At 48.7% G+C, this 26144-nt stretch overlaps 1 protein-coding gene across 5 annotated transcripts; it reads right to left on the bottom strand.

Annotated features, from left to right (window-relative positions):
• Positions 1 to 630: 630 nt before the first annotated feature.
• On the bottom strand, positions 631 to 26086 carry FKBP15 (FKBP prolyl isomerase family member 15). 5 transcript variants are annotated; one of them, XM_041474899.1, is made up of 30 exons: positions 25959 to 26086; positions 24654 to 24763; positions 24278 to 24353; positions 23664 to 23733; positions 22095 to 22217; positions 20996 to 21094; positions 20456 to 20605; positions 19654 to 19722; positions 18587 to 18730; positions 18021 to 18166; positions 16982 to 17030; positions 16165 to 16284; positions 15843 to 15936; positions 15032 to 15135; positions 14309 to 14402; positions 13498 to 13607; positions 12989 to 13099; positions 12265 to 12359; positions 11575 to 11677; positions 9875 to 9907; positions 8231 to 8402; positions 7330 to 7466; positions 6788 to 6943; positions 6223 to 6375; positions 5830 to 5922; positions 5305 to 5415; positions 4395 to 4502; positions 3469 to 4205; positions 2967 to 3057; positions 631 to 2281 (listed from the first exon to the last, which is right to left on the bottom strand). In XM_041474899.1, exons 1-30 carry the CDS (start codon positions 26009 to 26011, stop codon positions 2207 to 2209), a joined length of 3786 nt encoding a protein of 1261 aa, XP_041330833.1. In that variant the 5' UTR covers positions 26012 to 26086; the 3' UTR covers positions 631 to 2206. The 5 variants fall into 5 exon arrangements, with proteins under 5 accessions (XP_041330833.1, XP_041330836.1, XP_041330834.1 ...); XM_041474902.1 differs by having other exon boundaries at positions 22143 to 22217; positions 25959 to 26047; XM_041474900.1 differs by lacking the exon at positions 9875 to 9907 and having other exon boundaries at positions 25959 to 26026.
• Positions 26087 to 26144: the final 58 nt, after the last annotated feature.

Raw genomic sequence — 26144 nt, 5'->3', positions numbered from 1 at the left:
ATCAGGGTTAGCTCCAGCACAGCCCCTGAGGCAGCATCGTCCTCTCTGGGCCCTGGCACGTCCCTCCCTCCTCTGCCCCTGGGAGCCCAGAGCTCCCGCTTCACCTCCCTGCAGCGAAGGCAGGTGCTCGCAAGGCACAGACAGGGTTAATTCTAGGCCGAGGTGGGGAAGGGGTTGTGGTGCCTGCTGGGCCTCAATGGGAGGGGGGACGGGCGAACGACAAGTTTCAATCCCGACTCTTGCACCACAATCCCTGCTGAGGGCTCCTAGGCACAGTGGAGCTGAACCTTTCTGCAGCCCCAGAGCAGCTCACGAGGGACAGGCCTCTGCAAAGCCCTGGAGGTGCCCAAGATTCCCTCCCCTAAAATCTGAGGGGAACCAGGCAAGTGCCCTCTGTGACCAGCACAGTTCTTTGTGCTGCAGCTTCTCACACCAACCCAGTCCAGTGGGAGAGCCCAAGGAGCTACAGCACAAAGCAACCTTCTCTCCTGTCCCAGGAGAGAGCTTCAACAACAAAAACAGACAAGCACAGCTTCTAGATCAAATTATTCCCAACTTAAGTCAGAGCGAAGTCAGTTTTCAGGTGACAGATAAAGCCAGACTAAAGTAAAGCCACTGCAAGCAAAAAAATCCAGGTTTAATTGCACTTTATTTTCCAAGAAGTGAAATGTAAATCCCTCAGGGTGTCTATCTGTAATGGGGAAGGAGAAGTGGAAGTTGTTAGTATGAGCAGTGATCGCTCCTGGGACACTGCATGGACAGGTCCAGATGCCACACCAGGGCACTGACCCTCAGAGCAGCACAAGCACCCCCAAAATCCAGTTCCAAACACCCTCCTAGTGAGCACTGAGTGATGCCCAGGAAGACCCAGCTCAGGTCACCCTGCATGGCAGCAGGGTGGCTGTCACAGGCTTTGGTCTCTGCCCCAATTTCAGCTGCATTTGGCAATTTGTGGAACTGAGACTGGGGCACAGGCACCTGTCACACCCCAACAGCAACACCCAGTGCTCTTTTGGGTGTTTCCTCCCAAGCAATCACCTTTATGAGGACAGAGATCTAATTCCATTCAGAGACTGTAAAGGCAGGTGTAGAAACTAAACCATAGAATTAGTATAATTAGTTTAAGTTCTTCCATTTTATGAAGGGTTTATTTATTTTAAAGACTTTTGGGGTGAAGTTGTGTTAGTGCCCACGAATGGAGAATAAAAGTGCTGTGAGAGCCCCAGGCTGTTTGCCCAGCTCTGTCCTCACTCCTTTCCCCTCCTGGTCCCCTCAGAGTGCATGGTGACACCCCAGACTGCCCAGCCCAGCCTGGGCCTTGTGTCCCACCCCTCTGTACAGTCTGACTGGTGCTGGGATGGTCACACTTCAACAGCAGCAGAGCCAAAGGCACGGGAGAGGGGCTGGGCTGTGGGGAAGGAGTTCCCAAACACACAGCCCATCCCAGAGCTGGGCTGCTGCTCCCACAGGGAAACACAGCCAGCAAAAGCCACCTCAGCTCTGGGCACAGGAGGAGCTGCCTGTGAGTGTCTGACTAACACACAGCAGGGATTGTGCTCCTTGTACCATCACAGCTACTCAGGCCCTGCTTTACCAGAGCTCCAAGGCCCAGCAGCACCTGTGCCACAGCTCTGAGTCAGTGCCCACCTGAACCACGTCAGCCCCCAGGGCTCCCCAAGCTGCTTGTGCAGAGCCAGGGGTTCACAGGAAACACCTGACTGGGATTCCTGGGGGAACCTCCAGGGGCACATGGCTCAGACACAGTGGGGAGAGGGTGCAGGGTCCCTGGGAGCCACCTAGGGACTGACAAGTATTCCAAGGACTTCATCACTGGGGAAGGAGATTTTAGTCTGATTTTTTAACAGGGTGTTGCCACAGCAGGGTCCTGCCAGACTTGCTCTGCTGAAGCTCTTCGCCAAGTTCCTATTTGCATAAAGTTTGAGATTAATGAATCCAGGGCTCAGGGGAGGGGGACAGCGGGTGGCTCCTGCACTCATCCCAACCCCAGAGTGTTTGGCAGCTCAGAGTGATGGGGCTGAGCACCCACGAGTGCAGGAAGAGCCCCCCGCTGCCAGCCCCCATCCAGCTGCAGGACAAGAGCTGGGAAGTCCCTGACCCTTCCCAATGTCCCATGTGGGCAGCTCATCAAGGGCTCAGAGCACAGGAAGAGGCCATGCCCAGAGGAGAGGGCTCAGCAGCCACATCTTCATCCCAGCCAGTCCAGGTCATCATCATCATCGTCACCGAAGAGCGGCGCGGGAGGGGGGCGCCCCTTCATGCTCTGCAAGCCACACCAGAGGGAAACTGGTCAGCCCCAGCAGCTTCCTGGCATTTCCTAATCACCACACTGCTCTGGAATCTCTGCCAGCTTTGAGGAGCTGGGAACAAGAAGCCTCATTACCCAAGTTTTTATTTCTCATGTGATGGTTTGCTGTTTAGATTAGGTTAAGATTAGATAGCAGGAAAAAATTCTTGATGGGAAGGAATGTAAAGCACTGGCACAGACTGCTCAGGGCAGTGTGGAGTCACCATCCCTGGCAGTGTTCAAAAAGTGGGTGGATGTGGTACTTGAGGACATGGTTCAATGGTGAATGATGCTACATGGATGGCTGGACTTGATGATCTTAAAGGTCTTTTGCAACCCTAAGGATTCTGTGGTTCTATGATTCCAGGAGCTGCTTATGGGCTAAAAGGGACTGGAAAGGGGCCAAACACTAAAACCCTTCAATTAACCTGGCAAGCCCCACTGATTTCATGGCAGCAGGAATCTATCACCACTCCCTCAGCCAAGCCAGCCCCTCCCAGCTCAGTCACCAACCCCAGACACTCCTGATTTACACAGGGAATGGATGGGGAGCCCTGAGCTCAGCCAGGCCCCCACTGCCACAGGGAGGATGTTACAGACAAGCTACAGACCGTGCCTCAATCAGAGCAAACACCCAAATACCAAACACCCAAATACATACCACCTCCTCCTCATCCTCCTCTTCTGAGGGAACTTGAGGCTTCAGTGGTTTAGGAGATGCTGTTTCAAAGAAGTTGTCATCCTCAAAGAGGCTGCAAGGAGATAAAGAATGAGCAGCTGGATCTCAGAGGATGGGATTTGCTTTTACAAGTTCTGTTACTGAGAGATGGCAAAGCCTCTTCACCAAGGGAAACCTTTGTGGCAAGTGCTGTTCAGCAGTGCAGGGCAATTCTGGGACCTGGCAGGATCACTGCACAGGAACTGCACACTCCCCTGGGAACGTTCTCCACTGCCTCCAGCAGACATGAGGCTGCTCTGGGGTTGCTCCCAGTGGAATGTGCCCTGGGCAGCCTGGTCTGTGCCAGCTCCTGGCTGGTGCCACCCAGTGCCAGCACCATGAAGGGGCTGCAGCCCCCAGCCTGTGCTGTCCTGCAGCAGGGACACACCTGGACCAGCTGCTGTCCCAGCCCCAGCTGACCCTGGCACCCAGCACCACGCCTCACCTGGAATCTGTGTGCCTGGGGCTGGAGCCCAGTTCCTGTGATCCTGGAGCTTCTCCCAGGACAGCTGAGCCTGGCTCTGCTCTGCTGGACGCTGAGGCAGGTTCCTGCTCAGAGCCAGCTTCATCCCACGGCTCTGTGCCACTCCCCTCCTCCCCATTTAAGGGAGGAGGCTCTAAACCTCCCCCAGCCTCCTCTGCCTTCTGCTCCACAGCTGGATGTGCTGGAGGTGCTGCCTCATCCCCATCTCCTGGCTTGGCTCCTGGAACAGAAGGCTCTGCAGCAGCTGCCTGCAAAGGCACTGCAGAGGGATCCTGTTCTGGGTCAGCCTTCCCAATGGGAACACTGTCCAGCCTCTGCTCCAGCCCAGGAACAGGCTGCCCTGCAAGCACAGGCTCCTTCTCAGCATCCAGGCTGGAATCAGCTGCGGGAGGGAGATGCTTCTCTTCTTCTGCCATCCTACTGCTCTGTGTCTCCTGCTCCTCCTCAGGAGCTGTGGGCCCAGCAGGGTGAGGAGCAGCCTGGCCTTGCTGCTCAGACTGCAGGGAGCCTCTGCTTGCTTCCCCAGGATCAGCTGGGAGTGCAGTGCTCTGTGCTGGGCTGTGCTGCAGGGGCTCTCTGTGCTCAGTCTTTGCTCCAGGTGATCCCTCCTGTCTCCCTGCTCCTGTGCCAGATTCCTCATTTTCACTGCCATGCTCTGGTTTCTCCTGCTGCCTGCTGAGCAGCTGCAGTGTCACAGTCTGGAAAGGGGAGCAGAGAGAACACAAGTTGCACCCTAAATACAAACCATCACAGGTCCCTGTAGCACCTCCTCCTACCAGACTGCTTTGCCACCCACAACAAATTCTCCTTCAGTTATTTCAGTCTCTCAGTACAGATTTGAGGTTTCAGCCCAAGGCTCTCTCTCTCTCCTCTCACCACTGCCATACCTTGATAGTGTTCATGACAACCCCCAGGACTGTCCTGCCACTGTACATCTCATCCAGCTCAAATTCACCCCGAAGAGACTGAAATACACCATTCATTATCTTCTTTACCTGCAAAACAGCATGACAGGAAACAGAGATACAATTCATCAGCATGTGAAGCACTGCACTCAACACCAGGCACTTCTCCAAGGGAAGGAACAATAAATCCAAACACACACAGGTGGTTTTTCAAATAATCTACTTTCCAAACCAGAAATCCCCACCAGATCAGGCCACCTTAACTCAGAACCACTCTATGTGACCCAAATTTATCCCCCCAAAACGAGGCAGGCTGCACAAAGCCAAGGCAGATTGGCACTTTTCTTTTTTTTAGTTTTTAAATCTAAACCTCAAACATAGAGTTTTAACAAGAAATAAAAGTCAGGCAACAAAGTGGGCAGCAGGAAGATGGAGTGAGGCTCTTTACAAGGGATGGAATGACAGGACACAGGGAATGGCTTCCCACTGCCAGAGGGCAGGGATGGATGGGATACTGGGCAGGAATTGTTCCTGTGAGGTTGGGCAGGCCCTGGCATAGGGTGCCCAGAGCAGCTGTGGCTGCCCCTGGATCCCTGGCAGTGCCCAAGGCCAGGCTGGACAGGGCTGGGAGCAGCCTGGGACAGTGGGAGGTGTCCCTGCCATGGGAGGGGATGGAATTGATGAGCATTAAGGTCTCTTCCAACCCAAACCATTCTGTGTGACCATGACTCTAGGATAAGATCCCATCCCTTCTTCCTCTGTGGACAGTTACTACAAGCACAGTTCTCTGTGGAGAAAATTATGTTTTTCCTTCTAGCGTCAGTTCAAAGAGAAATAATTCAAGGTAAATCCATTTGCTCAGGAAGGAGAAGTACTGGAGGGTCAAGCTCACTTGCTCAGTGTAGTCTGCAGGGGAAGATCCATCCTGATCCTTCTGCAGGTCTCGGATCCGTTCCTCGTAGCGAGCCCTCAGCACCCCCACGTCTGCCTGCAGGGCTGAGTACTGCCAAGGGAAAGCCACCCTCAGAGCTGCTCCTCACACCACAGCCCCACCTCGAGGGTGACCTGGCAAGGGTTTTAGTGAGGCACTGACTCTCAGTGGGGCTTTAAGCATGTCACAAAAGACTTGGCTGAAAGCAACAGCACCAAAATAAGGACAGCCAAGCCAGCCTTGGAGAGTCACAATTGTGTCATCAGCTCCTCAAGTGCCACCAAGAGTAGGTGGGTGCAGCAACACTGAGATCCCAGTGAGATGAAGGCTGGGTCTCATTATTGGACCTGTTCTGGTTTGCTGGAAACCACATGAAATTATCCCTTCCCCACCACATTCTGGAACTCCCATCCTTGTTATTCTGGACTAGCCTAGGTTGGTGTTCCCTGCACTCCAGTTCCCATCCAGTTGCTGTTATTCCTTTACCTTCTCTTGGATAGGCTCCAGCTCCTCCAAACGCTGCTGAGCCTCAGACAATTTTTGCTCCTCTGCTTTTTTCGAGTGTTTGAGAGCTGTGAGCTGAAACACAAGAAGCAGAGCAGGTACAGCCCCTGGCAGTGTCACCCACTCCAAACAGCCACTCAGGACAGTGCAGGTAAGTGCAAGTTGAAGCTGTTGCTGCACTTCAGCACTATCAGCACCTTGGCTCTCCCTCCTCCATAATAAACCCAACCCAACAGAACACCTGCAGATGGCCAAGATCAAGCTCCATAACAGGCAGGAAGTTAGAAAGTCAAGCCCCAGATAGGTGGGAGAAGACTGTTGGTTACAGCTGCTGGTGTTTAGAGCCCATTAGAGCAATGAAGAACAGCTCTTTACCTTCTCCTCCAGCTGGGCCACCTGGTGCTGCAGGGAGTCCCTCTGCTCACACAGCTCCTGGCACTGCCGGGCGTGCTGCTCCTTGGCTGAGGCCAGGGCACGCTCACACTTGGCTTCACACTGGGACTCCAGCTCTGCCTGGATCACTGACAGCTGCCCATGGCACAAGAGACACCATCAGGAACACACACACAGACCTGGGTTTGCACAGCAGGTGAAAGGCCAGGGCTGGACACCCACAGACAGAGTGCTGCCACCAGCTCCTACCCACACCTCTCACTTCAGCTCCAGCCACAAACCCCCAGGCTCGCCAGATGATCTGGCTCAGATTTCAGACTTTTTGGCATATTTCTGAACAACCTTTCACTCCTCCCAAGTCCCACATTCTTCTCTCTACTACACTCTCAATTTGGTGCCTTTCCTTTCCTCAGTTTGACACTAACCCATGAGTTCAAGCAGGTAATGCTTTCATTCTTCCCCTAGCTGAGTATTTTCACATTATTTCCTACCTGTAGGCTCCCACAAGCCCCCCAGACCTGGAGCAGCAGCTCCCCTGAGTCCCCACCTGCTCTGCTGCTGCCTGGTCAGTCGAGGTCCGGGCTTTTTTCAGGAGCTGCCGGAGCTTGTCCAGCTCCTGCTGGTACGACCTGCGAATTTCCTCCATCTCTTCCTCTGCCTGAGCTCTCTCTGACAGGGATTTCTTCTTCCTCTCTGCAAGATTCTGCAACACAGAACATGACACAGAATAGGCCAGGCTGCACCAAAGCAGCTTTTCTCCTTCAGGTAGGAGGAGGTTCTTCAGGCAGGGAACTCCATCACTTGAAATCAAGCTGAGGCTACCTCAGAGGTAAGGAAGGTTGATGCATTACTGGGTAAGACATTAAATAAATTAATTAAAAATAAATTTAAAATAAGAAAAATAATAATGAATAATTATAAACAAGAATAAATAAATGAACAATAATGAATAAACATAAGCACAAAGGATGCACCAGCCTGCAGATGAGTCGAGATTTACTAAACTTACATATTTAAAAGCAAGAAGCTTTGGTTTTTGGGTTAACCTTCAGTAAACCACTGAAACTGTGTTGCTGGCACTGGACATACCTTTTCTAGAGTCTCCTTTTCCACCCTCAGGTCTGTCAGCTCTTCCTCCAGTGCTGCAATCTTCATATCCAGCTGTTTGCGGCTCTGCTTCTCAGCCTTGAACCTGCTCTGAGTGTCCTGAGAGGCTTCCTGGAGCTCTGCAAACAAAGCCCCACATTTCCCTGTGAGTTTGGGTGCAACTCCCACTGCAGGGAGCACATTTTGGGGGCTGATGGGGAGGAATAGAGTCTCCTGCAAAGTGCAGTTAACAACTCCACTGGTGCCTGCAGTGGGAACTAGAATTTATCAAGAGCAGCCTGTTCCAATCCTTTGCAACCATTTCTGTGAAGACATTTTCCCCAATATCCAACCTAAATTCCCACTGGCCTAGCCTGAGCCATTCCCTCTCCTCCTGTCCCTGTTCCCTGGGAGCAGAGCCTGACCCCCCCGGCTGTCCCCTCCTGTCAGGAGTTGTGCAGAGCCACAAGGTCCCCCCTGAGCCTCTTTTTGTCCAGGCTGAGCCCCTGTCCAGCTCCCTCAGCCTCTCCTGGGGCTCCAGCCCCTCCATGTCCTTCCCATCATGTGGGGCCACAGCAGTGCCCAGCACAGAGGAATGAATGAACACCTCAGGTTCATCTCAACTTCCCATCCAGTGGAACATCTCTGGCTGCTCTACAAGATGTTGGACAGAAAAGCCAAGAGATTGTTCTACAAAAGGCATCCCTGTAACAGGATGATTTTGTTTGTTGAGTTATCCCACTTTGCCCTCAGTGGTGACAAGGATGCACATCCCTCAGATATTTCAGTGCACCCATATCCTTCCATCCCCTGTGACTGGATCCTAGGGAAAGCAGGAAGATACCCCAGAAGACAGGAAAAAACTACAACTTATCAGAGAAAAGAGCCATGAAGGAGCTCTCACCTGCCACCTGTGCCTGCAGCTTGTTGAGCTGTGCCTCCTGTCTCTCTGCATCCTGCACAGCACAGGAGAGCTGCTTCCTCAGATCCATCTCCTTCTTCTGGTGGGCAGTGAGCTCCAGCTGCAGCTGGGAAACCTGGGCTGTGGCAGCTGCCAGCTCCTCTGCAACTTTGGCCTGGAGCACAAAATGGAGCAGGGAAAAGGGGGGGAAGGGATGCATGAGGAAGCAGCAGAAGTGTTCTCTCAGGAAGAGCTGGAAAAGGGCTGGAGACCTTATCAGGGAAGACATCTCCAGAGTGAGGAGGCAACAGTGACTTTTTTGCCATGTCAGTTTTGTCCAGACTGACTAGAAAGCTGCACGAGGCCACAACAACCTCATCACCACATCAGTTCAACCCAGTGAGTTTTCCTGAAAAGGTTAAATACGTTTAATCCTGGTACCAGTGCCTGGTGACTCTGCTCAGTTTTCAGGCTATGAAAACATCTAATTGAGTAAAAAGCCTGGGCTCCAACATCTAATTGTCTTCCATAAGTTTACAAATCACTGAAGAGCCACTTAAACACAGGCTGGTCCCAGCCAGGAGAGCACCCTGTCCCCAGAGCACACAGCATGGGGTCACCTTGGCTGCCCATGGGCAAGGCTGGCCTTTCCTAGCACAGCTCTGGGGACCTGTTTAGATTTAGGATTGCTGAGAGTCAGTGATTCACCCAAAACCAGGCACTAGCACAGCTTGTTAGACAACTTGTAAGCCATGTTAGCAGGGGCTCAAGGCATCAAGACAGACACAAAGTCCCGTTCCCAATCTTGTTGAGTGACACACAAACTTCAGAGGATGCTCTGCAAAGACAGAATATGCACAGGGAATCCCTAAACAGCTTCCACACCTCTGCCTATTTTGAGATTCCCAACAGATTTTTCACACTCTTGAAACAGGTAAGGTCAGGAGAACTGGATTTTCTCTCTGCTTTATCTCCCTAACAGAATTCCCTCCACACGAGGACCAACACCTTCTGGCACAGAAGAGCTGTGAGCTAAATTGTTCCAACCATGGTGATGATGAGGATGTGCTGATCTGGAGGGCTGGGATACCACACCACTCATTTTAAAGAGGAGGCAGCATTTCAGAGAGTGGCCAAAACCAGATCTGCTTTCCTCCTGTGCTTCCATAAATGTCCCACTGCTACACTGACTCCTGGCATGCTAAAACCAAACCCCATGGCACAGCTAAAGACATCCAAAGGTTATTTTAAGCCTTGCCTCTGTCTTTAATGGCAAATGAAGAAAACAAAATTAGGAGATCCTGTGGCAGGAAACACAAGTCTCTACAGAGCATGCTTCATGTCCACAGCTCAGCTCCAGCCTCCAGGCACCAGGAATCCTGGGTGACCTGTACCTGCTCTGCCAGTGATCCTGTTCTCCCATGGGGAGTGGAACAAGCAGCAACGTGAGTTTTTGGAAAGGGCTCCCCAAGAGGGGGCCAGTGGGGAGACACTGCCAGCTCTAAAGCCCTTTTCCAGTGAGGGATCTGTGCTCATTCAAGCTCATTCTTTTCATGTCAATCAGTTTCTAGTTCAAGAGGAAGCTGGGCTGGCACTTCCTAGGGCACAACCATCTAGCACCTACACAGTCAGCAGACACTGCCTCACCTGGTCCCAGCCCCGATCCACTGGCAGCATGTGCTGGGAAGAGAAAGCAGCGACAGGAAACAGGAAGGGTTAAGAACATAACTTGAAAGGCAGAGGCATTCATCAGCAGAAAAGCAAAATGCTTCATAACAGGAGCCTAAGGCATGCCAGAGAAGCCTTCAAATTACTCCAAGGACTGTAAAAGCTTAAACAGAAAAAGGGAGTGAAGCCTGATGTAAAAAGAAAGACACTAAAGGTATCCTTAGGGTATGTCACACTCCAGAGCTGGGAGCAGTCCTGGCTATGACCTGCACTGGAGAGGTGGAGAATGACTTATGGTTCACAAGCCTTCACCTAAAGCTGTGACTTGCTCTGCCATGGTCAAAGATCCACAACCTAAAGCAGTGAGTAACTAACACCTCAGTGACCCTGGGTACAACCAAATAAATGGTGAGTAAATCTGTGTGTAAACAATGGATAAACAGCTTCCAATCAATCCTCTTCCCTGGGGATTCAGTAACTGCAGTCCCAGGGCAAGCTGGGTTAGACAAAGGAATACCAGCCTTCATATTTACAGTCAATACTCCCACAGAACCAGGGGAAATCTCCCAGTGCCAGGCAGGGCTTTCCTGGTCTGGCCTGAAGCCTGTTCATGTAACATCATCCCTGGGCAGTGATGCTCAGTCAGGGGGGTCCTGCTGAAGATGAGGCCCAAAAGACTCCTGAGGATCTTATACTGCCAAAAGATGACTCCTCCCCAAGTTGTATTGTACCAGCAGGATGCTGTCCTCACTGAGGAGGGAATTTAATTTATTATTTCAGTCTGACTTATTCCTGGTTAGAATCTCTCACACTCCTACACAGTGTGGGTGTGCAGCCTGGGCTGGGGTGGAAAAGCAGCCCCCTTCCCTGCCTGCTCTCAGCCCTTCCCTGCTCTGCTGTTTACCATGCTTTGGAAAGCTGCAGTTCTGGTCAGCTCTAGGTGCACCAAGCTGTGGCTCTCACCTCACATCTGAACTGGAGAGAGACAGCTCAGCAGGAGAGCACAGAGCAAAACTGGACTTGGTGCGATTTAAGAAGCCAGTGCTTGACAAAGCAGAGCAGGCACCATGCAATGGCAGAGCCAGAGCAGCACTCCTGGGCTAGGCTGGCCTACAGGGATGGTTCAGGGTATGCAGCCATGCATAAATTCATTTCACTGGTTTAAAAGCTATTTCCCAACAGTTCCTGTCATAAAAGCACAACGTATTACTGGGTGAAACAAACAGCTTCTGATTAGCATTAAAAAAAAGAAAAAAATCACAAAAGTGCAATGAAGAAACTCCAGTAGGAAATATATTTTTTCTTGTATCTATAATCACTCTATGTCAGTTATATAAAAGGAATAAAACTCTTCTGGAACTATCAGTGCAACTAAATAACTGAAGTATTTCCAACTCAAAAGCCCTGTGATACACAATTCCTCAACACATTGGCCACATGCCTACACAGTTAACAATAAAACAAGGTAACTGACTCTCCTACAAGGTAACAATATTAAAGTTATGACAGCATGAAATGGTTTTATCTCTGTGATGCTTTGGTTACAAAAGCCATCAAAACCAATTTTTTCTCAAAACAAACTTCAGAACTGCACTTGCCTTCTAAGAAAACTGCCTTGACTAACAAGGCTTCAGCTTGTTTTAATGCAACAACCCTAGCTTTGTTCATGCCACTGTTACCTTCTCCTGCTCGGCATGCAACACTCTTGCCTGCGTGTTCTCATTTGTTGTCTGCAGGGAGTGGTTCCTCTGCTCCATCAGCAGGTTACTCTGCTCCACATACCTGTGAACAGGGAGACTCCGTGGGCATTCCTGGAAACACAGGCCTTGGAGCCAAGGGCTCAGACAGAAAAGGTGATATTCCAAAGCACAGCAGCTCTCTGTTGAACTCATGACAAGTCCCAGACAATTTGACAGGACGTGCTGATCTCAGGGGTGGGAGGGCTGTGCCTGGCACAGCAGAGCTTTTATCAGCTGGGGTAAGTGCTTCAGCTCTCTGAAAATGTCTGGTGTTCCAAGAGTTTTGGTAACTTGGTAGCAGCTGAACTTCACAAAGGGCACCACATCCCCTACAATTTCTTCACCTCACTAAAAAGCCAGCAAAAATGAAGTAACCCCCAGAAACAGGGCAAGCATGCTCAAAGACAGCATGAGGGATTTTGTCCCCCTTTTACACATTCATGTTTACTGTAAACCAGAGTTTTGGGGATAAGCCCTGCAGAGAAGGGGTAGGAAGAATCCCACACTTTTAATACCTTAGAAAAAAAATTCAAAATATCAGAATATGGCTGTCTCCTAACAAACAGCCCTCAGATATGCCCAAGTGTAAGCTGGAGAGTCTGGAAATGCAATGAGGCTCCCACCCCTTACCTCTGGTTACGTTCAATCAACTCACTGATCTTCTCATTCTGCTCCTCAATCCGACTGCTCTTCTCAAATATCTCCTGCTTCAGTCTCTCATTCTCCTAAAGCACAGCTCAGCATGAATATTCAGCTTACTCAGATTTCCTTGCAGCAGCTCCTAAACCTTTGTTTTGCACAGAGGCAGGGCAGTGGTGAGGCTCATTCCCCCTTCTGTGGGAGCAGCCCAGGAAGGCACCTGCCACATTTAGCAGAATCCTGGCACAGGACAGTGGCTGCCAAATCACATTCTAGAAAATATTGTGTCTGGTTGACTTTTTTACCTACAAACCCCAAGTTTTTAAGGCTGCTGCTTAGAAAGGCTTCAAAGTATAAAATTAAATGGTGAATAGCAGAAGCAGGTTGTTTCTACAAAGTGGTACTTCAGCTGTGAAATTGCTCTGCTGGAGACTGGGGGTTAAATCCATAATGGCTTGGGAAGCTGAACTTCTCCCACATGAACCTTTAGTCAAAGCCCATTAAATACCCACAACTCTGACTCAGAAAATACCCAAACCCCAAAATGCTGAGAAGAGCTTTTTGGAGGGGGAAAGAGGGATGGAAATCATTCTAAGTCTCATCCTCATTCTGACCACACAAAACCAGAAGCCATGGGTGGCTGGACATTTGCTCTCATTAGGGATAATGAGAGCCCCAGCTCCTGATGGCAGTGAAAGCAGCTGGCCATGCTCACCTGGATGATGCGCTGGATGTTGCTCATGATCATGGAGGCTTCCATAGTGACAGAGGAGATGCCAGGCAGCAAGGAGCTGTTAGCAGTGCTTTGCTTCTTCAGTTCCTCCACCTGCAGGGAGAAACCATTCTTAAGCCATGTGAAATGAATTTATGGGTACAGGTGAGAGTCAGACACGTGCAAAGAGGCATTTCTCTGCTCCTTCTGCTCAGCTGCAGGGAACAGGCACTGAATCAAGTGTGACACCTCCCAGAGGGCAGGGAATCCTCCAAACAATGCATCACATGATATTCAAGACAGTAAGACAGCACCTTTCCCCAGGCCTAAGCTTTGTTTTTACACAGCAGCTGAACTGTTACCACTTGAAGGTGATATAATTGTGATAATATTGGAATTTTACTCATTTACTGTATCACTTAATGCAGGCATTTAAATAAGAGTCAACTGCTCTCAGCACACCTGGAGAGCAGAAATGTCCTGGGCAGCCAGGTGATCCATTTTACCCATACCTTGGCAGCCAGGTGATCCATTTTATCCACGACTTTGCTCACAGCCAGTCGTATTTCCGTGTTGTGCTGCCGAGCTTCTGTCATCAAAAAGGAAGTGACATCTCCAGGAGCTTGGAGGGAAAGGAGAGAGATTTATGTAAGGGGAAATACCTACACAGAGACACAGCAAAAGCTGGGTAGCATGAAGCCTGCCACAGCAAAGCCCAGAAGTGAAACGGACATGGTATTTGGAAAATGAATAATGTAGGTATTTCCCAAATAACCTCAACAGGAAAGTGAGTACAAGAAATTCTTGAGCCATGTGACAGCTCAGCTCAACAAGAGCAAAGCCCCCAGACACACCAGAGCAGCAGAGGTACAAACAAAGCAGAGGCACAGTCAAACCACAGCAGTGAAGGTCAGCTTCTGAAACTGCACTGCAAAAACAGGCTCCAAGAAAGGCTCAGCTACACTCAAGACTTCACCAACTGGGATGCCTTAATGGTTCTTTGAATGCCTTTGGTCCTTCCTGGGTTTTGCCTTTTACAGTTCAATTCTTTCCTTGGCTGGTATTTTTAATTATAATTGGAAGCACCAGCTACCAAATTCCTTTAGTAACACCCAGTCTTAGGAAGACACAGAAATTCCAGCCCCTTTCACACTGCACAAAGCTCTTTAAGGTAAGAGATGGGTATTTCTTGGTATCTATTTGGTATTGAAAAAAAAGCATTTGTGAAACAGCACAGTGGTACCACAGCCATAAATCATCATCCCCAACTGTTTACTGCAGGTGTTGCAGCCCTCTGAGAAGCAGGTACCTTTTAAAGCATACCTTGGTAAGGAGCAGGATACATCTGACCCACAGGCTGGAGTTGAGATGCAGATGCAGCAGTCTGGGGGTAAGCAAATGCCACTCCTGGATATGCCTTGCAGGACAAGTTCAATAGGTTAGAATGTGTTTTGCTGTTTCCCCATGTCCTCACAGTTTCATATTTTTTGAAGCCCAAGAGCAAGGATGATGTTTGGAAAGAAAAAAAATCCAAGAATTAAGGAGTTGGAAAGTCAAAATACAAACAGTCATTGTGAAAGGAAAATAATACTCTTCATTTGAGGATTAGTTAGTTCCCACCTTCACTCAAATTTCAGCAAAACTTTGTCATCCTACATTTGTGAGAGTCAGATCAGCATGTGAGCAGCTCCTGATGTTAATTTGAACACAAGGTTATTTCCTAAAAAGGGCTCAAAAAGCACAACACAACTTGATTGCAACTTTACTGCCCATTGCTGAGGAACTTGGAAGTTTTTGTTATATCCACTACAAAACCAGGTATTAAAGCCTGGTTCATGCTCAGTTTGAGAACCCATCATAAACAGAAAATTACCCCTTTTTGAATAAATTTTAAGAGGCATGTGATGAAAACCTGAGAAGGTCAAAGAGTCACAGGAAACAGACTGGAATTCTCACCCTTATTTTAAAGTCCTTGCTCCCAGCAATGGAGAAGACTCAGGAGAAAGGACAGAAGTGCCAATATTCTCCTTGATTTCATTTTGGTACCTGAAAACCCTGTGCTCCTCCAGGCAGAGCTGAATGGGGCTGGATCGTTGCAGGAATTAAAGCAGCAGAAGATACTGAAGGTGCAGCACCAGATGCCTGAGGTACTGAAAAGGAAGAAATAAAGTCAGCATACTATAAAGCAGCTCAAAAGAACTTAATTCACCTAGTGTGAAATGGCAAAAAAAACCCCACCAACAACCAAACCACTAAACAGACAAAAGTTTCACAAAAGCCTGTCTGCAACCTTGTGAAAATTAAATCCAGTCAAGCAAGCAATAATAGGTCAAGAAAAGAGTAACCTTTCAAGGAAAACCCACTTCTAGCTCCACTTAAACAAACTCTTTTCATTCAGAGACAGCTCTGAAGTTCACTGACACGAAGTGTGACTCAGACTGCCTCTGAAGGCTGCTCAGCTGACCAGCAGCTGGTGTGACCATTCCATCATGGGAAGGCACATCCAGCCCTGCAGAGCTGCCAGCCCATGCTGCCCTTCACTTGGATTTCCATCATTCCTAGAAGTACTGTTCACTCAGAAAGGACCTGTAACATTCCATTTATCCATCCCATGGCCTGCAAATCTCAGTGCCCAGTGACAGGACAGCTCAGGCATGGTGGCTGCTGTTCCTCAAGCACAAGACCACAATGAAGAAACACTCCAAGGATTGTCTTGTGCTCCCGTGGATTAGTGTCTCGTGGATCAGCAAGCCTTATCAGAAGCTTTCAGCTCACATTTCAGCTCGTGGAAGGAATCCTCTGTTCCCCCAGCCCTCCTGGAGTGGAAAGGGAGTGCAGCAGCTCCCCAGCACATTACCTTGTGTGGACACTGTGGGCAGCACTGCCTGAGCTGGCTGGGAGGGTCTGGTTGGAGCCACTGGCTGGGTTGTCCCTCTCAGAGTATTGGGATCCTAAAAACATTTCTGCATGTTACAAGAAACACCAAAGAACAAGGCAACAGCCTGAGCCCAAGGTCACTTGAGACAAGGTGTTACCCCAGGAACCCAAGTGGAACCTTTCTGTCATAGAACCAGAGCAGATTTCCATGGACAAGGGCAGAGTCACTGCTACAGATCCCACTTTAAGCAACCCCCAGTGTAGGAAAAGCAGTGAAAGAGTCACCCTGCTGTGACTGGTACCTCTATTTCTGAGTCACTGGAGTCCAGCTGGCTCCCTGCTGTCCCAGCAAGGAAAGGCAGCATGGGCTGTCCCATTTTGGCCATCCGAGAAATCAGCTTTGCCTTTGCTACATCTGGGTTCTAAAAGAAACATTTAGTTACTCTCCCTTTGTCTCAGCCCAGGCTTTTGGCGTATTACAAACACTTCTAAACCTCTGACTGAATTTTGACTCCATTTTTCAATGACAGTGTGAAAATCTACTCTTCAAGCACACAAGGTAGCACCAGGATTGTTCATCTGGCTTGTTTATATATCCTCTTTCTGGGATGACAGTTCTGTCACTACAGAGGAAAATCTATCCCTGCACAAAACACCAACAAGAAAATGTGTGAGTTCAGGAAGCTGCTTAGCAGCTTTTTCTGTCTGGAGGCACGAAGTCTTCTTATGCAGCTCCATAAACTTATCCTCAATGTCCCAATTCCTTTGTTACCTATTTTAAATTTGTCCATTTATCTCAAAAGACAACAAGTCTTGTGAACATCCACAGGGTCAAAGTCACCTTGCTTTTAAGAGTAGGGACTGGGTGGGGCTGGGGTTCCTCAGGTCCTGGTAACCACAGAATCATTAAGGTTGGAAAAGACCTTTAAGGTCATGGAGCCCAACCATTAATCATCAAGTCCAACCATTAATTCCTACACAAGCAAGGCCCAAAGCTGCTGTAAGACGAACATTCCAGGGTCTTGCATGATGCTCACTTTATCTTCAGCAGTACCCAGTGCTTTAAGTGCAAATAAACTTCTCTAGTCAGGCTTCAAGTTAGGAAAAGGCAGCACTTACTGCGAGCTGCTCACTGATGGAGTTGGACTTGGCCCGGACAGCTGGCTCCCTGCAAAGCCAAACAGGAGAGGAGATGAGCCAGGAGCAACTCAGGAGCCAAACTCTAGATTTATAAATACTGTAAAATACACCTCTCCCTAGGAAAGCTGTTTTCTCACATCATGAGCATTTCTTTTAGCCTACCCTTCTGGAACATTCTTTGCAGTGTTAGCTGTAGATATGCTCAGGACACTACTGTGGCCCATTGATTACAGAAAGATAATTTTGTTTGCTTTAATAACCAAGTTCTGGTATAAATAATTTTAATCAAGCCAAATAAACTACTTATGGCAACAAGAGCAGCACTTATTTGGACTCCCTAAAAAGGGTGACCCATTTAATTTAAGGAAGAGAACATAGAATTGTTGAGGTTGGAAAATACATCTAAGGTTGAATCACCAACCACTAACCCAGCCCCAGCACGTTCAGCACTAAACCCCATCCCCAAGTGCCACATTTGCATTCTCTGAACACCTCCAGGGATGGTAACTCCACCCTGGGCAGCCTGTGCCAATGCCTGACCATTCTATCAGTGGAGGTTTTCCTAACATGCAGCATACCTCTCCTGGAGTAACTTAAGAGGTGATTTCCTCTCCCCAGTCACTTACTACCTGGGAAAAGAAACCAACCCCACCTGGCTACACCCTCTTCAGGGAGTTGTGGAGACTGAGAAGGTCCACACTGATGCCAATGATGCCAGCTGAGATGAGACAGCTGTTAGAGCAGCACCCACACAGCTCAATCCCAGGAGCAACTGGATCTCAGGAATGCTGGAATGACTTCCTTCACTGGAGCCCATTCCAACTGCTTTAGTCTGGAAGTCAGCACTCAAGCAGAAAATTTCAGCAAGTCCTGTTAGCAAGCACTGCTTTGCCACATGGAGGGCACTGAGCTGGCACAGAGGCCCCACATTTGCCAAATGAGGTGTTAGTGCAGCACTGTGCTGGTGGGCATCACCAGCACTAACACAGAAAGCTGTTCAGGCCATGCTGCCTCTTACCCAGGCTTTGGAGGGATGGTGGAGGGAGGCACTAAACCCGAGTCTGAGGAGAAGCCATCTGAGCTGGGAACTGGAGAAGGTGCAGGGGAATCCCTTGAACTGACACTCAGCCCATCTGAACCAGAGCACTCCTTTGCCAGCTTCACCTTAAAAAGCATGAAGCAAAAAAAGAGATGTTTTTCTGAGTTCCTGTAAAAATTGTCATCAATTTATTTGTGATGCCACTGCCTGTGGAGATGCTGCACTTCAAGGAAAAGCAGCCAATTGATTCAGAGCTGGAGAAGCTGAGTCTTTACATCCTCTCATTCCTCCCATAGTGTTTTGTTTTCCCAAGTGACTCACAAATAAGACAGCTAAAAGATCCCAAGACAGTTACAACGGACAAACAGCCTTGAGGGATTTTCTGGGTTTAGGGCTCTGTTTTGGGTTTGTTTGTTTGAATTAAAGATACACATCTTGCTGAGGTTTCTAACAGTTTCTGAGCTGCAGTTCTCACACTAACAGCAGGTTCCCCCCTTGCAGTCACAAAGCAGATGGAAACCAAACATTTGGCAGGAGACACTCACCCGCCTGACCTCCACCTCAAACACCAGAGTGGAGTCTGGAGGGACACGAGCAGCCACGCCCTGAGCCCCGTAGGCCCAGGCTGGAGGAATGATGAGGAACCTTCGCCCTCCTTTCTTCATGCCCAGCATTCCTTCCTCCCAGCCCTTTGGTGTGCACAGGCAACAGAAGAGAAAGCAACAGTTGGATCAGAGACATTATTTACCCCAATTAAGACAACTTTAGGCAAAGGTTCCAAAACACATATAGAGAGATTCTTACAAAATCCTCTCTATTTTCAATGTGCAGCACTAAACCTTGGTCTTGCCACAAATCTTGACAGTCAGTTGTAAATCCCAATGTTAACTTAAGAATAAAGATGCAGCTCCACCACACAGTGGCAAACTCACTCAGCATTCTGGGGGAGAACTGGACCCCAAAGAGATCCGAATTGCTCTGGTTAGATTTACAAAGCAACCAAAGAATATAGTTGTAATGAGGGACATGAAGTCAGAGCAATGCAGACTGCCCAAGGGATGCCAGCACTGAACAAGATGGCTCTAACAGCCAGGCAAAATTAGTAAGATACAGGATAGAACAAAGTAGACAAATAGCACATCTTCAATAAAAGACAACTTGTAATAGGTCATATTTGAATTATACAGGTCATACATGAATTACTCAGGTCATGGAAGTAACCTGAACAAAAGCATCTCTGACTGATCAAACTCTGATTTTATGGGATAACATAAGGAAGTAACAAAATAACTGGATGAAAAATTGTTTCCTTTAAAAACAGGGCTCCCCAAGAACAAGGGAATGGATGAAGTGACTTCCAGAAAAATAAAGATAATAAATCCCCAGTTCCTGAAAACAGGAAATTTCCTTTTTTACCAAAGAGGACAACTCCTGCCTAACACTGATGTTGAAAAGGAGACTGGGCTCTATTGTGCAAAGCTTGAGTGAGTCACTGTCAGAGTGTTTGCTAATAAATGAAACAGAAATAGCAAGTATGAATCCTGAACAAGATGTGCTGTAATTCAAACCTCTGAGACTTCAATTATTGTAATGAAAGTGCCAGAAGTTGTACCTTGATGACCTTTCCAGACCCCAGCTTCAGCCGCAGCAGCTTGTCTTTGTTAACATTAGAGTCAAACACCTGGAGAGTTGAACAAGAACACAAAATACAGGGACTTCCCAACTGTTTCAAGATTCTGAACACTGCTTTATTCCATAAACTCCTAGAACCACTGGTTAAATGCTATTTCCCATTCCACTACTACCAAAATTAATTCTCAGCCATAAGACAGAGCTTTAGTCCATTTCCTGAAGTACAATTTCATGAAGTGAATGATAACTGGAGACTCAGACTTCAGACCTGCTTTAGGACAGGACTGGGTCAAGCAAAACAACATTTAATATTCATGTGTGAGAGTGCCCACAGAAGTTTAAAAGCATTTCAATCACCTCCCCTGGACAGTAACAGAATAATAGAATCATTAAGGTTGGAAAAGCCTTCTAAGATTGCCAAGTCCAACCATTCCCCCAGCACTGCCCTGCTGGTTTCATGAGACATGGTTTGGGGTTTCACCACCAAACCATGTCTCAAGCACCACATCCAGCTGGTTTTTGAACACTTCCAGGGATGTGACTCTTCCCTGCTGCCCCAGGCAGCCTGTGCCAATACTCAACCCTTTCCTTTCCTTGAGGAATTTTTTTTTGTAATATGCCAGAATCCCTTGATATTCTATAGGCAATACAGATGACCCCACTTACAGTGCCACAAATGCCCAAAGTACACTTTAACATCAACACCAGTACTATGCTGGATGAGCAGGTTCCTCTCAGGGACTGTCCCACTCAGCATTAGGAGGTGGCAGAGATGTCTTTACCTGTCCAAGCCCGTTGTTCTGGAACAGCCATCCTGTATAGGCAACCTCCAGGGAGTCTCCTCCTTCCACCCCCTGCCCTTCTCCCAGGAGGAGATCCTGGCAGAGGACCGAGTCCAGTGCTGGAGAGCTGTTGCATTTGGCAATGCACACCTGCAGAGGGAAAGCCTGGCAATGTCTCTGGCCTTTAATGGACAGGTCCCACTCATGAATCTGATGCATTCCTTGCTGTTCTGATCAAGCCCACTCTAGAAATGCACTCCCAGGGCATTCCACATCTCCTTGTGCTGAATGCTGCTGATTAAACACCCTCTGCTCTACAGAACCATTGATATGCACCACTTGGGAATCTTGAAAAGCAACAGGCTCCCTGCCTCAAAGAGATTTGTTTTAGTGAGGGCAGGCTCCTCTCAGATCCTCTCAGACGTGTGTCCATCACAGTTATGCACACACTCAAAACTGAACTCCAGTGAAAACAAAACTTGATTTGCCCCTGCTGTAAACCAGCCACCAGAAGTGCCTGGCCCAGAGGGGAGCAGTTACCTGCTTACTGAAATCCACTGCTGCCTTTTCTGACTCAAACATGATGGACCAGTTCTGCCTCTGATCATCATAGAACGTGCTGTAATTGTTGGGCTGAACCTGTGGGAGAGGAAATCACTTCTATCTTAGACATTAAATGAACTAAAAACCCACATCCAAAAGAAGCTTAAAGTAAGAGCTGCTGAGATCAAGCAGGAAGAACCCTGCCGTTCTACTGCCCAAGTTCAAAATTAGCCTTTATTTACCTGTTCATTATCATGGAAGAATTATTATAACTCAAATAGGTGAGCAAATATTAAGTTCTTCCTACATGCTGCAGTTCACACAGGAAGGTGAAACCTTTCAGAAACTTCCTTGAAGCCTAGTTCTTTAACATATACTGAGAATTTTAAAGTGAAAGTAATTTACATTCCACAGTTTATTGTAATTAGGCTTCCAGAATCAGTTGGAGAAATCACTTCTTCTCACTTCTAAACCCATGTCATCAGAAGTGACTATAAAACCCATCAATTTTTCAAGAATGTGCTTATAAAAAACTAGACAGCAAGGTCTAAACTGGGACAGAAATTTCATTGTTTTGGAGTGAAATTTCTCTCTCATACAAAGAAATTTGATGCCATCTGATGACAAGCTAAGAACAGTAAACCAACACATCAATTTTCTGTAAAACTGGCAGAAATCAACTTCCTGAGAGATTCCATTTTAGAGCTCACAATGCTCCAGATTGTTCTCAACAGCAGGAAAATGCTGAGTGTAAATTTTCTGAGAGAAAACATTTCCTTGCTGTCATTTCCTTCTGCTTACTCAGTTGTATTCCCTCAGACACCTAATTAGAAATTCTCAGCAAAAGGAATTTTGCTGTTTTTTTCCACTACAGGGCTGCAAACCCCGAACACCTCTGTGAGCACAGGTAATAATTTACCTCCTACAGGAGCCCTGGTTTGGAAATGTCCTGAGGTGCTCAGCCAAAGGGAGCTGTCACAGCCTCTTGTGCAATACACGAGGAGGACAGTCACACTGGGACACCTCCTGCTCTGTCACTCAGATGTTTGATCTCAAAGTTATAAACCAAGGCTTAAGGAAGAATTTTAGGGCCAACCTTGTGGTTTTTGCGATCAAAAAAGGCTTTTCCAAGGCAGAGTCTCACCGTGAGCACAAAGCCTGGGTGGATCCTTGCAGAGGTGATCTGTTGCTGCTGGCTGATGTAAAGGAGGATCCTGTACTGGATTCCACAAGGAATTAGGCAAGGAAAAAGAACAAAAACAGGAACTCAAAACGTCTTCATTTCTAAGGTGCTTTGTCACATGCAGAGCCTAAGGCTCAATATTTATTTGTCAAATATACCACAGCAAAAATACTTAACAGTTTTGTGACACTTCTTAAAACTGGTTTATTCTCAAGGGTTTTATTTAGCTGCAGCAACCAAGCAAGAGAAACTCATTGTTTTATAGTAAACAATATGCTTTAATTAATTCCACATTTTTCACAGTTACAGTGGAAAAAGATGGTGCACTAACCCTTCCAGATACAGAACTCAGCACACATGGCATTAAACCATCAGAGAGTCATTTAAGTTGGAAGAGACTGAATGATCCAAGATCACTCCCCCAGCACTACCAAGGTCACCACTGACCCATGTCCCCAGGTGCCACATCCACATGGCTTTTAAACCCCTCCAGGGATGGGGACTCCACCACTGCCCTGGGCAGCCTGTGCCAGGCCCTGATCACCCTTTTGGGAAAGACATTTTCCCTGAAGAGGTTTGTGTGTGAAATCTTTGCATCAACCTATTGACACAACACACCGAGTTGGAGGGAGTTTTCCAAGTACTAAACAACACAGATATGAGATTTATTGACATATTTGGCTCTACTAAACATAGTCTATTATGGAGATGTGTTTTCCTTTGTGCACCTGCAGTGGGCACAGCTCAGTGGTGAACTGGGAGTGAGCCAGTGACTGCTCCCAGCTGGATGTGCTATCACACAGGCAGCCTGAGGAAAGCTGGTTCAGCTTCCTCCTGCACTACCTGTCCTCCCCAGCTCCTCCAGAACAACACAGCTCAACATCTCCCAGATCACTGACTCAGGAATTTAGTTACCAAACTAAGATTTATTTTGTTCTTGCCAAGGCAGAAGCAACTTAGTGAGACATGAATGAAAACTTGGGGAATATGAAACATCACAAATACCAATACCAGGGAGGGGTGAGAGTTTTCAAAGTAGCCTTCAAACACACCAATTTACTGGGCACCTCAGTTCTGTGCTCTTCAAGGAACACTTGGGAAGGAAAGATGTTTCTGATACCAAAAGAACAAAACTTAAGCAAACCATCTCTGTACTGCTGGACAGAATTTTCCTTTATATCCATTTCCACATGCACAAATATGTGATCCAGTTGTCAAAGACATTCTGAATAAATACCAAAATGACTTCCAGGAACACTGCAAACTATTTCAGGCACAAGTTGTAAGAGATGTTACAAACTCACAGACTGCGGGAAAGAAAGATGTCACCAAGGTGGATGGCTGAGCCCCAGAAAACCCAGGAGGCAGAAAGGCAGCAGGAGAACAACATCAAAAGCAAAATACCTGGAGAGCTCACAAAAACACCATCTCATAGCAGTGAGCCCTCAGCATGGCAGATTTAGGGAAGGAAGTGCCTCTCACCTCTTTGGTGGCGTGGTTCCCCACTACAGCTGCTCCATACTTGCCCTGCTTCAAGTACTGCCCATTTGTACTGGAAGATAAAGGAGACATTCAGCTGCACAACTACCCCTAACTCAATTCTTGAGAGTTCAGATCCCTTTTCCCAGGTATAAAATGTCAGGCAGCCTTGCTTAGCTTAGGGACATTCCTACTTGCCCACAGGTAAGAGCACACATTATGGAGTGAGTTGAAAGCTGCTCTCACAGATCCAGCGCAGAAACATTTCTCCATGATGGGAGCATCAAACAGTTTTAGTGCTGTCACTCTGCTCATGTCTCAATTCTCAAGTGCACAAACCACAAGCATCTGAGAGAGCCTCCTGAAGCAGTGCACATCTGAGCCCAGCAGCCAGGACACAGCTCCCAGCCACAGCCAAACCCACAGCTTGCTCTTTATCTCACAGCTGCTTCACCCAGAGCTGCAGTGCAGCAACTGAAACTGTTCTTGAGCAGAAACTTCCACTGCCTTGCACATTCCCCCCATGCAGATACGTCTGAAAATGAGTCTCTCTTCCCATTTATCAGGAATACCTCCCCCCGGGATTAGGGACACAGGCTGCAGCAGGAGTCACTTACTATCGATAGGCGAGCACGGCCGTGGCCACCAGCACCGAGGGGACTCCTGAGGCCACCGGGGCCTTCTGGGGCTGCCCTGTGGGGACAGAGACCAGGGACAGCTCTCAGAGGCACAGGACTGGCTGGGGACACCACCACGACATGCTCCTTCCCGCAGGGAGAAATAACTCCAGTGGGAAATCACAAAGAAGCAAAGACCAGATTTCCAAAGTCACCCAAGGCCAGCTGAAAATCCAGGTGTAGGAGGGCACTGGAGGAAAACAGCCCTGAGGAAAGCTCAGGGAATTATTTGCTCTGCTGCTCTTCACAAGGGCCCTTGTTCCCCCCACACACGTGCTGCTGAGTGTGTTCCCCATGCTCAAGCCCAGTTACTCACCAGCTGCTGTCTGACCCTTCTTGGGCTGCTTTGGTGCCGTGAACTGGAAGAATTCATTTCCCTGGCTTGAGACTGTTTGATCCAGGCCAAAGAGAGAGGCTAATCTGGCTCTAGAAAGGGAAATAAAACCATTTAACCTTATTTAACATGGGCATTATACATAATGAGCACCCTTAACTAGAATTTGTATGAAATACAGTGTTTACCATCAGTTTGGAAGTAAACAAAGGGCTGCAGGTTAAGTTGCTTTATGCTAACTAACCATTTAATTTTGAATAGGCAGAACTTGTAGATGAAGAAGTTGGGAAAGTGGTACAATTGTGTTTCATTTCCTCAAAAATCGACTGAAGGTGTAAGAACTGAAACTACACAAAAAAAGAAGTTACTTTGAAGCAATGACTAGAACTAGCTTGACATAAAATAGCTGATTCTTACAATACCCAAAATTATATGGGACAAAGAAACCGCCATTCAGCTCCTGGAGTATTTAGTCTTTAAATGTCCATGAAACACATTCTCCCATTAAGTTTTAAAACGGCAGAAGCTCTGCCAGCTAAGGGCAGAGGGTTTAACGCTGGAGGTTATTCCTTCAGGATACATTGTTTGCAACTTCACTGCTTCAAGGCCAGTTCCGCTCAACCTATTCCTGATATCGCGGGGCAAGGGAATAATTCAAACAAAGGATGACACCACTGCCAGTGAACCTCCTTTAAAAAATCACTAAATTTTCTATAAAGAGAGAGGATTAGTTTATAAGAGAAGCTCCTGGAAGGGGGCGGGAAGTGGAAGTGCAGCTCTGGAAGCGGCACCGCGCCAGCGATACAAAAGCCTGGACGCGCAGCACAGGGATCCGAGGGGATCCCGGGGGGCAGCCTGGGAGGAGCCAGCGCCGGGGGAACGGCCCAAGCGGCCCTGGAGGACTTCCCACCGCTCCTTACTCAAGTGGAAACACCGAGTTCTCTGCCCTGGCGACCCCGGAGCGGCTCCGCCTCCCCCAGCGGGAGGGGTCCCCGAGCACAGCGGGCTCTCAAACCCCAGAGCCCTGCCCCGGGCACCGCTCCGAGCCCCGCCGGCAGCCGGACCCTTCCGGGGCTGCCCGTACGGCGCTGCCGCAGCGGCACGGCAGCGGAGCACAGCCCCGGCGCCACCCCCGCTCACAGCCCCGGCCGCGGGCCCGGCCTGCCTGCCCGCCCCTCACCGCCGCGGGGCCTTCACCGGGACCGGGGCCACGGCCCCGCGGCCTGCCCGGGCCGCCGCGCCCACCCGGCGGCAGGGAGGGGGTTCCGCCGCGCCCCCGGCGCTCACCCGCTGGCCGGGGACAGGAAATCGGCGTCGTCCTCCTCCGCCGCCGCGAACATGGCCAGCGACCGCCGGGGCGGGGACGGGCGGGCGGCAGCGGCGCTTTACGGCCGGCGGCACCGGCACGGTCGGGGGCGGGGCTTCAGCGCAACGTCACAGGGGGCGTGGCCTCAGTGGCACAGCGGAGGCTGT

This window comes from Pyrgilauda ruficollis, unplaced genomic scaffold (assembly GCF_017590135.1).
Source record: "Pyrgilauda ruficollis isolate IOZ18807 unplaced genomic scaffold, ASM1759013v1 scaffold34, whole genome shotgun sequence".
In the NCBI taxonomy this organism is placed as follows: domain Eukaryota; kingdom Metazoa; phylum Chordata; class Aves; order Passeriformes; family Passeridae; genus Pyrgilauda; species Pyrgilauda ruficollis.
The sequence above is the reverse complement of the archived record's forward strand: the minus strand, read 5'-3'. Positions and strand labels throughout refer to the sequence as shown.